Source organism: Pezoporus occidentalis, unplaced genomic scaffold, assembly GCF_034315485.1.
Source record: "Pezoporus occidentalis ecotype Australia unplaced genomic scaffold, CSIRO_AGI_Poc_V1 ctg41, whole genome shotgun sequence".
NCBI lineage: Eukaryota > Metazoa > Chordata > Aves > Psittaciformes > Psittacidae > Pezoporus > Pezoporus occidentalis.
In genome coordinates, this window is record NW_026915736.1 from 444,611 (window position 1) to 457,645 (window position 13,035).

Here is a 13,035-nt window from a genome sequence, read left to right on the forward strand (position 1 = left end):
CAGTGCTCTGAACTTGCCCATGTTGTCTTTAAACCTACTTCCAATGGCCCTACACAACAGAAACCCATGATTCCTTCTGTGCTTAGAGGCTTTGTTTCAGTACTTTGTTCTCCCCTCACTTGCATATAAACTGTTCAGGTGTTTCTTAGAGTACTAATGCTTTTTTATCTCAGCTTCAATGTTTCTAACATGTTAACCCTGATCATGATAGACAGACAGACAGAGACATACAGAGACATACATAGATGGAGTGAACCTCCCCCAAAGTCCACAACAGCTGTACAGCAAGAAACAGTGGTGCAGATACTGACTGCTCAGTCTGTGCTGGCAGGCTGTTGGTCACCCACTTGAGAGCCAACAAGAACTGGTCTGTCTCTGTCTTTTTTTCTCTAGGATCTCTTATTTGTGGCTCTTTTTTCCCTATGCAGTCTTTGGTTTTGTGACCTGATAGAGATTTATTATTTGTCTTTGGCATTTTTGTGTCTCCATGAAATTTGGAGATTAGCTAACTAGTAATTTAGAAAGCTACTGGAGGACTGAAAAATTAATAAATGGACAACACAGATAAACTTCATTCACTTACAAACCTAGTTAAAAGATACAGATCCTTGCACATCACAATGTGTATCTGATTTGAAATGTCCACTACTTTGGCAGATTTGGATTCACAAGGATCCTTGAGCTACGAAAATCTGCATACCGCCTGGTACACAGCAGCTGTAATTTTCCTGGTCCTGTTTCCATTACTGAGTGCAGCTGATTGGTAGATTTACTGCAAGAAATTTTGAAAGCCTACTTTAGTTCTTCCTCTTTTTTTCTCCCACAGTAATGATAGTCCCATTTTTTTCTTTGCCATTTTATTGTGTCACCCATATGTCAGCAGTGGGAAGTACATAATCCTGGTGCAAATATTTTAATTCTAAAACTAATAACCCAAACTTAACTTCATAATCCCAGAGGGATAACTATAGAGCTTAATCCTATTTCAGGGAAGGAGGATTAGGTTAACCTAACCTGAACTATTTGTATTTTACTTGCTTCTACTTTAGGAGAATATGGGAGTTAAAAATATGTTGTATGGATACAGTGATAACCAGAGAGGGAGAGAAATTCACTACTAATACAAAATGGCTGATTGAATTACTTTTTTAGAAACCTGGACCAAATTCTGGCTTTGAAAGTCTCTGTGGGGGCTTTAGAATTTGATCAGGTAGGTTAGCTGGCCTTGAAAAAAGAGACAAAACAGTGTTCTGCATAAGAAAGCACAGAGGTTCTCCTTCCTTACTTCAAGATCTGGGAGCATAGTAAGGAAAAAGCTCTATCGAAAATATGTGAACAGAACACGTGTCCTGATTATCTGTCAGGTATCTGCTCAGGCAGTTGAGTTTTACCCTTTGAGCCAAAAGGGGTTTTTATAGTTTATGCAACACTAGTAAATCTTCCGATTCTGTTCACACCAAATCAATAGCAAATCTCTATTTTTTAAGGAGTCAGAACTGCAGCTGGAATAGGATTATATTCTCCCTTGTCCTTATCTTCTCTCATTCCTCTGTTTCAGCTAATAAAGAATGAGAATCAGAAAAAGAGACATCAGGCATGAATAAGGAAAAAAAGAGTGCATGCCCTTGCAGACAGTAAAACTATCATTATGTATTAAGCAAAAATATAAAGATACCGGAAACTCCACCAGTCCTCTGGATAGTAAAGATCTATTTAGTGAAAAAGAAGTGTATTAGAAAGAGCATTAGGAAATAATCATTTTGCTTTCACTGTTACTCTGTGATTTCTCTGTTCTGTGCCCATGTACATGTATGCTTAAGATTGAACTACCTGATTTTTGGTCATCTCTCAGATGTCTGTCATTGGCTCCTCAAAGTTCACTTTTGTCATCTCGTCTCCTTCACGAACTGTGATAGGGTGTGCAAACAGAAGAGCTTAGGAGGAAAGCTCCATTCAGATAGTTAATGTCAGCTTCAAAGCTGGCAAGTCAGCTTGCTGTACAAAGTGAAAATGATTGAGCAAAAGCTGGCAATAGACCACAAATCCACACATAAAAGCATTGTCATATGGATGTCAGATAGCACTTATGTCCATCCTCCCCTTCCTCCAACTGTGCACAAGGATCTCGGATTTAAATCAGCCTTGAATTTTGAATTGTTTGGGTTTTTTTTTCTTACAAGAAGAGTAGCAGTTCATGAAAAAAATGTGCTATTGAAGCCAAAGGACCAAGTCAGAGGAAAGAATAGGGAAGAGCAGAGGATATAGTCTATAGTTCTATCACATATTTGTTGATCTTCAAAAGAAAGAACTATCATTTTGAAATAGAGCTAAATCGTAAGACCTGCCTTACCAGGGTCGTCTTCTGGATGAAGCTATGGAGAAGAAAGTAACGTAGACGTAAAATGGCATTACACATTAACCTGATACACTACTATGTACCATTGGTCAGCAGTGCTACGGTGTAAGGCCACCCATGTATCTGTCAATAAGAAATGTGTTCTTATTGATAGAAGCACTGTACCTAAGGAGGTGCTGGTGACTGCCAGCATAGTTCAGTTTGGGACTTACTGCCATGACAATAAAGAGCATTATGCATATGAAAAAGTACACTGTAATCTACAAAACACAGATCATAATCATTTGTTCTCTAGATCACATTATCTTTAGTTGTTTTTCTTCTGTCCTCCCCGTGTCTTACCTGTAACACTCTTCTGACAACCTCCTTTAGAATGCTTCTTGCTTAAATTAATACCCCTGCCATATCATTAGCGTAGGTTAAATAGGCCAGTGTACATGGGAAGCTGGAATGCTGTGGGAGTATCCAGCTGATAGTCCTCCTAACTGTTCTCCTCAGTTAATGGGTTTTTGACTTCAGTCCACAGAATGTTGTAGTCTTTGAGTATAGTTACACAGACACTTGCCTGTCTCACTGCCCTTCCCTGAGCTCCATCCAGTACCTTCATTCTAGCCAGTGGCACAGTAATGCTCAGACCCCCAGTTATGGTGGTTATTAAAGGTTCTTTTGACTTAAAAAGAAATCTGGAAGAAAGAGTTCTCAGAGTTACAGTATCACAGAATTTGATAAATGGCATAGAAAAGATCTCTCAGGTGAGCCAGCCCTACTTGTGCACTGAAGGCTGTTTCGCTCTGTTCTTCCTGCAAATCACAGAATCACAAAATATGAGGCTGGAAGGGACCTCAGAGATCATCTGGTCCAACCTTTCTAGGCAAGTGTGACCTAGACTAGATATCCTAGCACATTGTCCAGCTGAGTTTTAAGTGTCCAATGCTGGGGAATCTACCAAACCCCTGTGGAAATTCCAATGGCTGATTGTTTTCATTGTGAAAATCTCCCTCCTATGTCCAGTTGGAATCTCCCCAGGAGTATAAGTTGTACCCATCACCTCTTTGTTTTTCCCATGTGACTCCTTTTAAAAAGAGGTTCTATCTTCTCTGTAGCCACCCTTTAAATACCAGAACATGGTGATAAGGTCTCCCTTAAGCCTTTTTTCCTCAAGGCTGAACAAACACGGTTCTCTCACAGCCTTTCCTCATAGGTCAGGCTTCCCAGTCCTTTGATCATCTTTGCGGCCCTTCTCAGAACCCTCTCCAGCCTGTCCAGATCTTTTTTTTGTAGAGCAGGGACCAAACCTGAACACAGTATTCCAGGTGCGGCCACATAAGCACCAAGTATAGGAGGATAACGACATGTTTATCTCTGCTGGTGATGCCCTTGTTGATGTAACCCTGCATCCTGTTGGCTGTCTTTGCCACAGTGAAAAAAAAAAAAAAGGATAAATCAAATGCGTCATTTGATTCATCTTTGATTCTTCCTGACAGTATGTCAAGAACCAGCCTTACTTAAACAGTGACATAACTCCACTTTTGTGCCAAACGTAGGTGCTTTAGTACTTCTAACTTTAGGCTTGAAGGCTGTATTTAAATGTCTGTTTCACTTAGCGAGTTACCACTGAGTTCCTATGCCAGTTAAATCAAAAGTTGCCTAGACACTATTCCTATGAACATGTTTCAGCTTTGAAGGCTATATCACAGATAGAAAACAGATGGAGTCAAAGCTATAAGCTAGCAGGCAGAAAAATACAAGGTAGGGTATCTGTAGCTGCCACCAGGCCTTTGGCTGACACAGCGCCAATCCTTGGACAACCATATCCCAGAAAAATCACATCTCGGCCAGCATCTGAGCAGCTGGTAAGCTGCTCAACACCTTTGTAACAGTTGGGGGGTTTCGGTTACTCCTCGAGCAGAGCCATGCAGCAAGAGCTGGCATTTTGCTGACCTCATAAAGAGCTGCTGTTTTGGCAGGGGAGGAGATGGAAAGTAAAGTAGTGCCTTTCAATTTGTTTTAGGGTTTCTGTTTGGGTTTGCTTTTTCCTTCTAAAAGAGAAGTAAAGGTGGGGAGAATGGCTTCCTAGCTTCAGCTCCTGTAATACTGAAGAAGAATAGGAACAAGAGCTGAACAACAAGCCGGCAATCACACTGACTGGCTTCTGTAACAGCCCTCTTGATTTATTAGAGGTAGACAGTTTGCTCCATTTACTTCAGTACCACTGTCCTGCTTTTACTGCTGTGCAACCTTCAGTTAAAATATTTTACCTTAACATCATCACTGCTATTCTGACAAAGCTGATGCCTGTGTGCCAGAGACACAGCTACTGCTCCTTGTTCAGCCTGTTTGCTTCTCCTCACTGGTATTTCTCCAGCCTCATTGGAAACTTGCTGTTCAGTTTGTTTGAACTAATGGTGGAAGACTACTTGTAGGGCCTTACGCTATGCACAGAATTATTTCTTATATCGGTATTTGATTCTGAAAACACTAAAATGCTGATTTGCTTAAAGTTGATGTTAAGCCCCAGGAGCTGGGATATTATTTTAAAATTTTCTTTTACTGAGAGTTGACAGGAATGTTTCACTGTTTGGGTTAGGTTTTTTTTAATGTAATACCACTACGTTTGTCACTGGGTTTACCTAGTCTATGCTGGTATGTGTGTATATAGAACTCCTGGCCTTTGGAAGCAAAGCAAGGGATATATTTTTTTCCTGTTAAGTACTCACAGAAAGCTCAGTTGCTTCCTACTGAGAACAATTAAATTAAAGCAGCAAGAAGTGTTACTGTAATGTACACTACAAGACAGTTAACTTTTCCTAATAATAATTACTTTGCTAATTAGCAAAATCAGATTGTATTTTATAGTTCTTGACCTCAGCACATATAAAAGATTATTGCAGCAAGCACTCCATTTCTTCACAAACTAAAGCAACTGATGGAAACAGCAAGGATTTCTATTAAATCATTTCTCAAGGACCTGTTATATAAAAAACAGTTTCCTTTTTTTAAGACCATCCTGCCAGTGAAAGCAGCAGGACTTGGGAAGGACTGGGCTGACCGCCACCTGCCTATGCATATGTGTCATTACGGTGTTTCAGGGAAACAGTTTTACAGTACTTAGTGTTAAGTTGTTTATCATTTAACTTGGACACAGAGGCTGGTCTAATTATAGGACTCGGGTTTCATTCTGTGAATCGTACACAGCCTGAAGCAGATTCTGGTAATGGTTATTTAGTTCATTAGATTCAATTTCCTTACTGAAAAATAGGTAAACCAAAAGAGAACAAATGCCAGATACCTTTGAGGTGTATAACATAATTACTAGGTAAACCGACAGACATAGATGACCAATAGCATATTTTTTAGGAAAACTCAGTTCATTGAAAATTAACACCCCCCGATTACTCACCCAAATGGTGAGGCAGATTTCCTGAGGCCAGTTACATAAACTGGATATATAAAATAAATAAATCTCTGATATCCCAAAGGGAGAGAGCATGGCAAAGCAGAGGTGAGCAAAACGCTCAGGGAACATTTTCCAGTAATGGGAAAAAAGAATTGCAATGGCAAGTCTCCTTTTACCTTATTGTATATCATAGAATAGTTAGGGTTGGAAAGGACCTTAAGATCATCTAGTTCCAAGCCCCAATATATACCTATATATATATTTACCTATATATAGGTATATATATATCTATATAACCCAATATAAACCCCACATGTAACCTGTATGGGGCTGAATCCATGATAGGTTTTATTTATCACCTGGCAGTTACATGAAGAAACATGGTAGTGCTTCCAACTCTGGAATTTTTTCCTGTACTTTCTTGAATACCCATCACCTACACTAAGATCTCCATTTTCATTACAATGAAATTATCACAGTTTTGGGTGGAGAAACAACTGGGGGAATACGAATATCCTCAGCTCAGAAAACAAGGCAAGTAACTAATGTTAAAATCCTGGCCCAGGCCAAGGAAAATTCCACACATTTTCAGCTGTCAGGATTTCACTCTTGAGAATGTATCTGTTTTGCATTGTTCTGCTACTTTTAAGAGATTAAATAACATTATTTTATATAGCAACCTCAGACTTTATTTTATATAGCAACCTCAGTGAAAGAACCGCAAAATATTTTACAACAGCAAATTGTTACACATAGTGAAAAAAGTGATAGAAAACGAAAAGGACAATGTAATAAGTACTCCTTACCTTAAATGCCGCACTACTCAGATGCTTAGTGTTCTTCACAGTAATGTAGAATTCATTTTATTTTCAGAAGTAGTTGTCAAAGTAATGAAGATTCAATCTTCGTCTCACAGTATCATGTAACAAAGAAAATTTGTTTCTAGGAATGTATTTAAACCTAGAGGTTAAATTAGGATTAATTTTTAATAACTGGCCTTGTTTCCAGTAGAATTTTAAGTAAGTTCAGACTTCAAATATTAATTATTGTTTGATAGTCAATTCTTAGTTTTCACCTGTATGAAAAACTAAAGTCTGGATGAACTGTAAATAGGACTAGGGAGATTGTAAAGAGCCAATTGATAAATCCGTGCTCCAATAGTAAAATCTCAGTTCCCTGCAAAAAAAAAAAACAAATGAATGCTCACAGCAGATCAATCAATAGTATCCCAACTGGGGTTTGAGCAGACTGGTGCCTTACAGATCAAGAAATGATTTGTGAGTATTGTTTTGCATAGTCTCTCACAGCTTTATTCCAGGAGGCAATTGTCTGCCACTTGTTTATGTCAAAGAGGCAGCATCTGCAAGTCTTTGCAAAGAATGGGAGGAGGAGACTGACTTATTTACAGGCTTTGACAATAAGGAAATTCTCTATTTGCTTACTACGGAAACAACTCCTACTGACACCTGACAAGGCAAGCATTTCTTGGTACACTGAACAGAAAATACTTTGACAGCAGAAAAGTTTCTTAATATTCTAAATCATAATTCTCTTAATCATTCTGAATATTAAACAAAAATTACTGACCATATAGCTAAACTTCTTATAATAACAGATTGTTACTGCTGCCAAGACATGAAATTATTTTACAAAAATGTGAAAAATATGGTACATGTAAACAAATTGGAAATAAAGTTTCAGAATTCATTTTTTTTCTGAACTCCCTTCGGTTTTGTTCTTCAGTGGAGTTAATTTACTTGCACACCGAACTCATTACAGAAGAGAAATGCAAGTGCTGGAGAGAAGGGATTCGATTTCAGCGTGAGAGCTGATTTTGGGGGAGAGAAGGGTTGGGCAGGTTTTTTTTTTTTTAAAAAAAAACCCACTATCGTTAGCTCTGTATATTCCGTGTTTCACCACAGTGGTTGTGGAATTGTTCTGTGTTTCTTTTGCAATGGAAGCCAGTACAGATGACATTTAAATAAGGAAAGATATGGCAAAAGATGCTTTTCCTAAATCCTTTAATGAATTACTGTCTTGACTGACACAGTCAGACCTGTGAAATGTGGAGGTGGGAGTCTTGTGTCTCCATGTAAAGTGCCAAAAGAGCAAAAGTGGAAGTCACCCAAAAATAAAACAGCGTTTAGTTTGGGGTTGGTTTGTTTGTTTGTTTGTTTGTTTTGCTGGTGAATCTTTATGCACCACTTGCTACACATTGAAGAGTTCACAGCTACATGAAATGAGTTTAAATGCTCAATGAATATGTTATCAATCTTTCATTTATGCCAAGTTTCATTTCATCAGTTTTCCCAGATACATTATGAGACCTTGAAAGCCTGCTGAATGTCTGAGATAAAAGCAACCAAGTGAAGAGAGTCCCTGAGTAGATTAGATTTACAGAATAGATTTACGCCAAACTCTATGATGTTAGTGGCATTGAAGTATAAAAACAGCTGCTCTCTAGAGACAAGAAAACATGACATATATGGCCAGACTCTTACCATCTGTGGTAAATGTCTAATAACATCTTCTGAAAGTTCTGAAATTTTGAATGCAGTTTAAAAAAATAGCTTCCCTCTCCCTCCCATTAATATTCACATTTTCTGTATAGAAGTGAGATTAGTGTGAGCACCAGAAAACTGAGGGGGAACCTGGACACTCAGACTCTGCAAATAACATGAATAGCCTAAAGGGCAGCATTATGTAAGTCTTCCTATATTTCACTGCCTATGCAGAGATGCTAAGAGCAACGTAAAACTAATGGCAATTGCTGTCTGTTCTGACATATACCACCTACCTCCCATCCACCCCTGCCACTATGGCAAGTAACCACAGCCAAATCCCTAAATTAAACAGCCGTGTAGTGCCAGCCTCAGCAAAACTGGAGACCCATTAAGTAAGCTTATTTATCATTTGTTTACAGTAGATATATGATTATAGTTTAATAAATAAAAAGACAGTATCACAGTGGTGTGGTGAAGGAGCTGTGGACTGCTCCACAGCCACAGCCATTCTGTGAAAGGAGCTACAGATGCCAGAATGCGGTGATGACTGTTCAGTTTCCACAGGACAGGAAAGGCAAGTTGTAATGGTCTCCTGAAAGGATTCTGCTTTATTAGCCATATTTCACAGTATAAACAAGAGTCACAGTAAAAACTGGATGAAGTTTTGAGACAACCTTTATCCTGCCTCCATGCTGCTACCAATTTCATATAGAAGCTTCAAACATTTCATCCTGGTGTAACTCTTAACTCCAGGCAACTTTAAAAAAGTGGAAGGATTACAGAAACTGGTATCACTGAGAAACTTCATGAAAAAGCCTGCCCCTTAAACCCGTACATCTGCTGCCATAGAATCAAGATGATCTTTTCTTTTGCCCCCTCTGGTTTACAGCAGCTTCACAGTGGTGTTGCTACACAGCCAGTGCTAGAAAAGTGTGCATGATGCCACCAATATTGACTGTTGAGGGAGAAAAAAAGCTTATTCAAAGCCTCTTTAAGAAGCTGTCAGGATCATGGAGGCATCAGCTGTTCTAGAAAACAACAGATAATTGAAATTTTGGGACTATGTACACATGCATATGCATGTGTGGCTGTGTGTATAATCCTCTGGTTGGCATGAAAGAAAAAGTTCACATGAAACTTGGTCTGTCTCCCCTTCTGATTCCTTCTAACCAACCAAATAAATAAATATTACAACAGTGAACATTCAGCAGCTTGAAAACTAGACAGGACATCAGTTCATGTGCCAGTGTGCTAAAGCTGCACCATTAGGCAGCCTCCTTAGAAAAATGGATATACTGGAGACTGAAGATGTATCAGGAGGGTAATGACAAAGCCTCCGAGCAAAACACCTTACTGGCAGCCTGGAGGTTTTTAACATGTTTAGTTTAAAAGCCGCATTTGAAATAAGCTTTAGGTTGGAGGTCACCGTGTGCTTTGAACTTCATGTCAAATCATATGACAGTAAATATGTTGTACTGCTGAATTTATCAGAGTGGCTGGACAGCCTGCTCCCCAAAGTAAAGTTTATACATCACAGGCCCCAAATATACCTACCAGTTTATGTTAAAATACTACCATAGAAAGATTACATGACTATTATACAGTGCAAATCCCTTCTAAAAAAGCTCACATGCTGCAGAAAGGAATGAACTTTAGAGGCCATCTGGTAAATTTTACACCTTTTCTCAGAGTATAGAGATAATTTCAGTTTGTCATCACACATATGTGCACGTTATTTTAGTTTTCAGAGGGTATTAGGGTTATTTCACACTTCCAGAGAGCAGCAGTAAACATGATAATAACCGGAGGGTTTTTCTGCCAGTTCAGAGGTGTTTCCAGAATGCAACTAAATTCCATCCCTTGCATTTTTGTTGTTGCCTTATTTGAATTTGGGTGTATGTGTGCAAAGTCTTACACAATGAGCATGACAGACAATAACACACTCTTCTCACCTGATCAATCCATGTGACCTGGTAAAGGGGAGAAGACCCTGAACCTTTCCTAAAATCTCAGTTTGCAAGCCTGCATATCACAAAAGACAGGCTGGACGACAAAGTGCAAGACTGTCCTCCCACTAAAATGGATGGCCCTTTTAGAGCACTGGCTTCATTGCTTTTACAGGCAAATGTTTCAACAAAGAGGATGTTTAGAAGTTGAAATGTAGGTTCTGCATTTCCTAGAGTAATACATAGAGTAATCCTACTACTTTTACATCCAAACCATAGTGATCTTGCCCTCTTCCGCCCCCTGCCCACCCAGTTTCTCACCCTTTATGTGGCTGTTGTCCCTGTTACTTCTGAAAGGATGAGCCTAAGCCTTATCAGTCTGTTTTGGGAACAGGAGAAATAAAAAAAAAGGCTCATTTCCAAGTGCTGGAACAATACTGATGGCCAGTTACAGGCAACAGTTCTTTAGCCACTGTTGGCCTTTTGTCATACACACGTGCTTGTCCTCGGTTTTTGATAAGCGAAAGTTCCCAAGATCGTAGCATCTGCACTGTGCAACTAGCCTCTAGCTGTGATGGCAGTCACACGTGAGGAGGTGGCTAGGACAGTGTAATGTCCCCAGTGCACTGCTCTCAGACCATAGATGCTGGAGCCTGCAGGCCTCAAATCTATGAAAGGAGCAGTGCTCTTTGTGAGTTTGCTTGTATTATGCTACAGTGCAGTATGGCAAAGACAAATTTCTTGTTAGAGTTGTCATTTTTGTTGTAGTTAGCAGATTTTCAGATCTAATTAAATGCACTGTTTCTATGAGCATTGATGGGAAAATGCCTTTGCTTTAGCACTTGTATGCATATGTATTATGCTGTTGAAGATGATAGTAGGTGATAGGGATTAGTTTGTTAATGCATTCTGCCTCTTAGGTTGGCACTCCTTAAACAGTTTGAGAGGCCACAAAGTTACTGCGATTTCTGTGTGCTATCTGGCTTATAATTACCCTTAAAATTCTTGGCAGCTAAGACTAGGTTCAACAGCTCTGACAAAACCAGTCACTTCACAGTATCCCAGCATTGCTCAGGAGCCTGTGTGAGAGCCTGGAATGTGACAGCAGCAGCTGGAGACTTTGCCTAGTGCTGATACACAGGAAGTAATGGATCACATTTTCATAGCTCTTTGAGCTGGTTTCATTACTCATCAATAGTAATAGCAATGAGACCCTGCAGACAAGCACCATAAATTCACGTTTAAAAAAAGAAAACAATAACCATTATCTACATAAGCATTTGTATTCCACCAGCACAAATTTCTGTATATCACTTTAAGTCTGAGCTGTGGAACATGAACGTAAACACACCAAGGGACAACAAAGAAGTTAGGGTTTGTTATGGTAGCCTTACTTTTTAACTGTTGTTTATTCCTGAGCATACTGAATTTAAAAGCAGACCGGCTTCCTAGGCTAATGTTTCTGTTTCTTCTTACAGTTGGATAGCGTCACTTCACTAATTCAAGCAGCCAAAAATTTAATGAATGCTGTGGTACAGACAGTGAAGATGTCTTATATTGCATCCACAAAGATTATCAAGATTCAGAGTCCTACTGGCCCACGACATCCTGTTGTCATGTGGAGAATGAAAGCTCCAGAGAAGAAGCCCCTAATTAAAAGAGAGAAGCCAGAAGAAATCTATGCAGCTGTCAGGAAAGGTTCTGCAAAGAAGAGAATCCATCCTGTTCAAGTCATGAGTGAATTTAGAGGCAGAGAGGTAGTCTAATATTCTGCCATGTTTTGGTTTCTATCTTGAATTTATGATCTTTGAATTTTCATCTTTTCCCCCACTTATTTAATAACTATACTATGTTAATGTTTTGCTTTTCTCTAAATCTGTAAGATAACACAAATTATTTGAAAATGCTTTTGCATTAATTAGAAACACATAGTTGAAAATACTCATCTTGCAGTGACAAACTTATCATGGCTTTATACTGGCACATATACTGGTTTTCAGCAGAGCACTTTAAGAGATACGTTATGGGACGGTGCAGTAGCTGGAAAGGAGGATGCAATCTGCCAGTCTGCCTAAAGTTGTACCACATTCACTAGGCTTCAGCATTCCTTTACCAGGGATGAATGTAGCCACTATTAAACTCCATGTGTTTCATGATATACAGCTTTTCAAACACACTGTTGGGCCAGATCCTTTATCAGCATCATTATACCATGATCAAATCAGCTGGACTGCTTGATGCTAGCTGAGTCTAGGCCCTCAACTTGTATCTAGTTTAAAAGATCTGAAGATCTCCCCTCATGTGAGGCCCAGTCTTGGAAATCTTCAGTTTGAAAATTTTTTATGAAATAGAAAAAATGTTCTAACAACATGGATATAACAATGTAATAACAAGAAAAAAAAAACCCTGACTGCAACACAGCAGTAATAATATCTCTGTGTTCCACTTCTTGCTCTATTCTGTGAGCACTAATAAATCTGCCAACTGTTACATTTGGAAGTTCAGATAAATGAGATGTTAACAGTACAAAAACTAATCACTGCACAAAAGAAAAAGTATGAAATAAATCATTATTCTGAGATCAGTGTGTGAAATACATATACACCTATCTTGAATCTTGGGAATTATGAGATTTTTGCAAGGTAATTATAGTGACTTAAATTCTTTTTCTTATGACAGTAGAATCCTAAATGCACGACTGTGCCAGTAAGCAGTGTCCTGAATGGCTGTGCTGTATCTCAGCATATATATAATGAAGGGTAAGTGCTGTTAGCCTGTGGTCAACACCAGGCTTCTGCAAGATAATTGAAGAAAATTTTTCTGAAGTTGTTT

The 13,035-nt window shown here is 38.9% G+C and overlaps 1 protein-coding gene across 1 annotated transcript in view; it reads left to right on the plus strand.

Annotated features, from left to right (window-relative positions):
- Positions 1-12,634, plus strand: part of CTNNA3 (catenin alpha 3) — a 453,492-nt gene extending 440,858 nt beyond the window's left edge. Inside the window, exon 16 of the mRNA XM_062633965.1 lies at positions 11,682-12,634. Within this exon, the coding sequence (XP_062489949.1) occupies positions 11,682-11,969 (288 nt within the window). The 3' untranslated portion in view covers positions 11,970-12,634. The remainder of the gene's footprint in view (positions 1-11,681) is intronic.
- Positions 12,635-13,035: the final 401 nt, after the last annotated feature.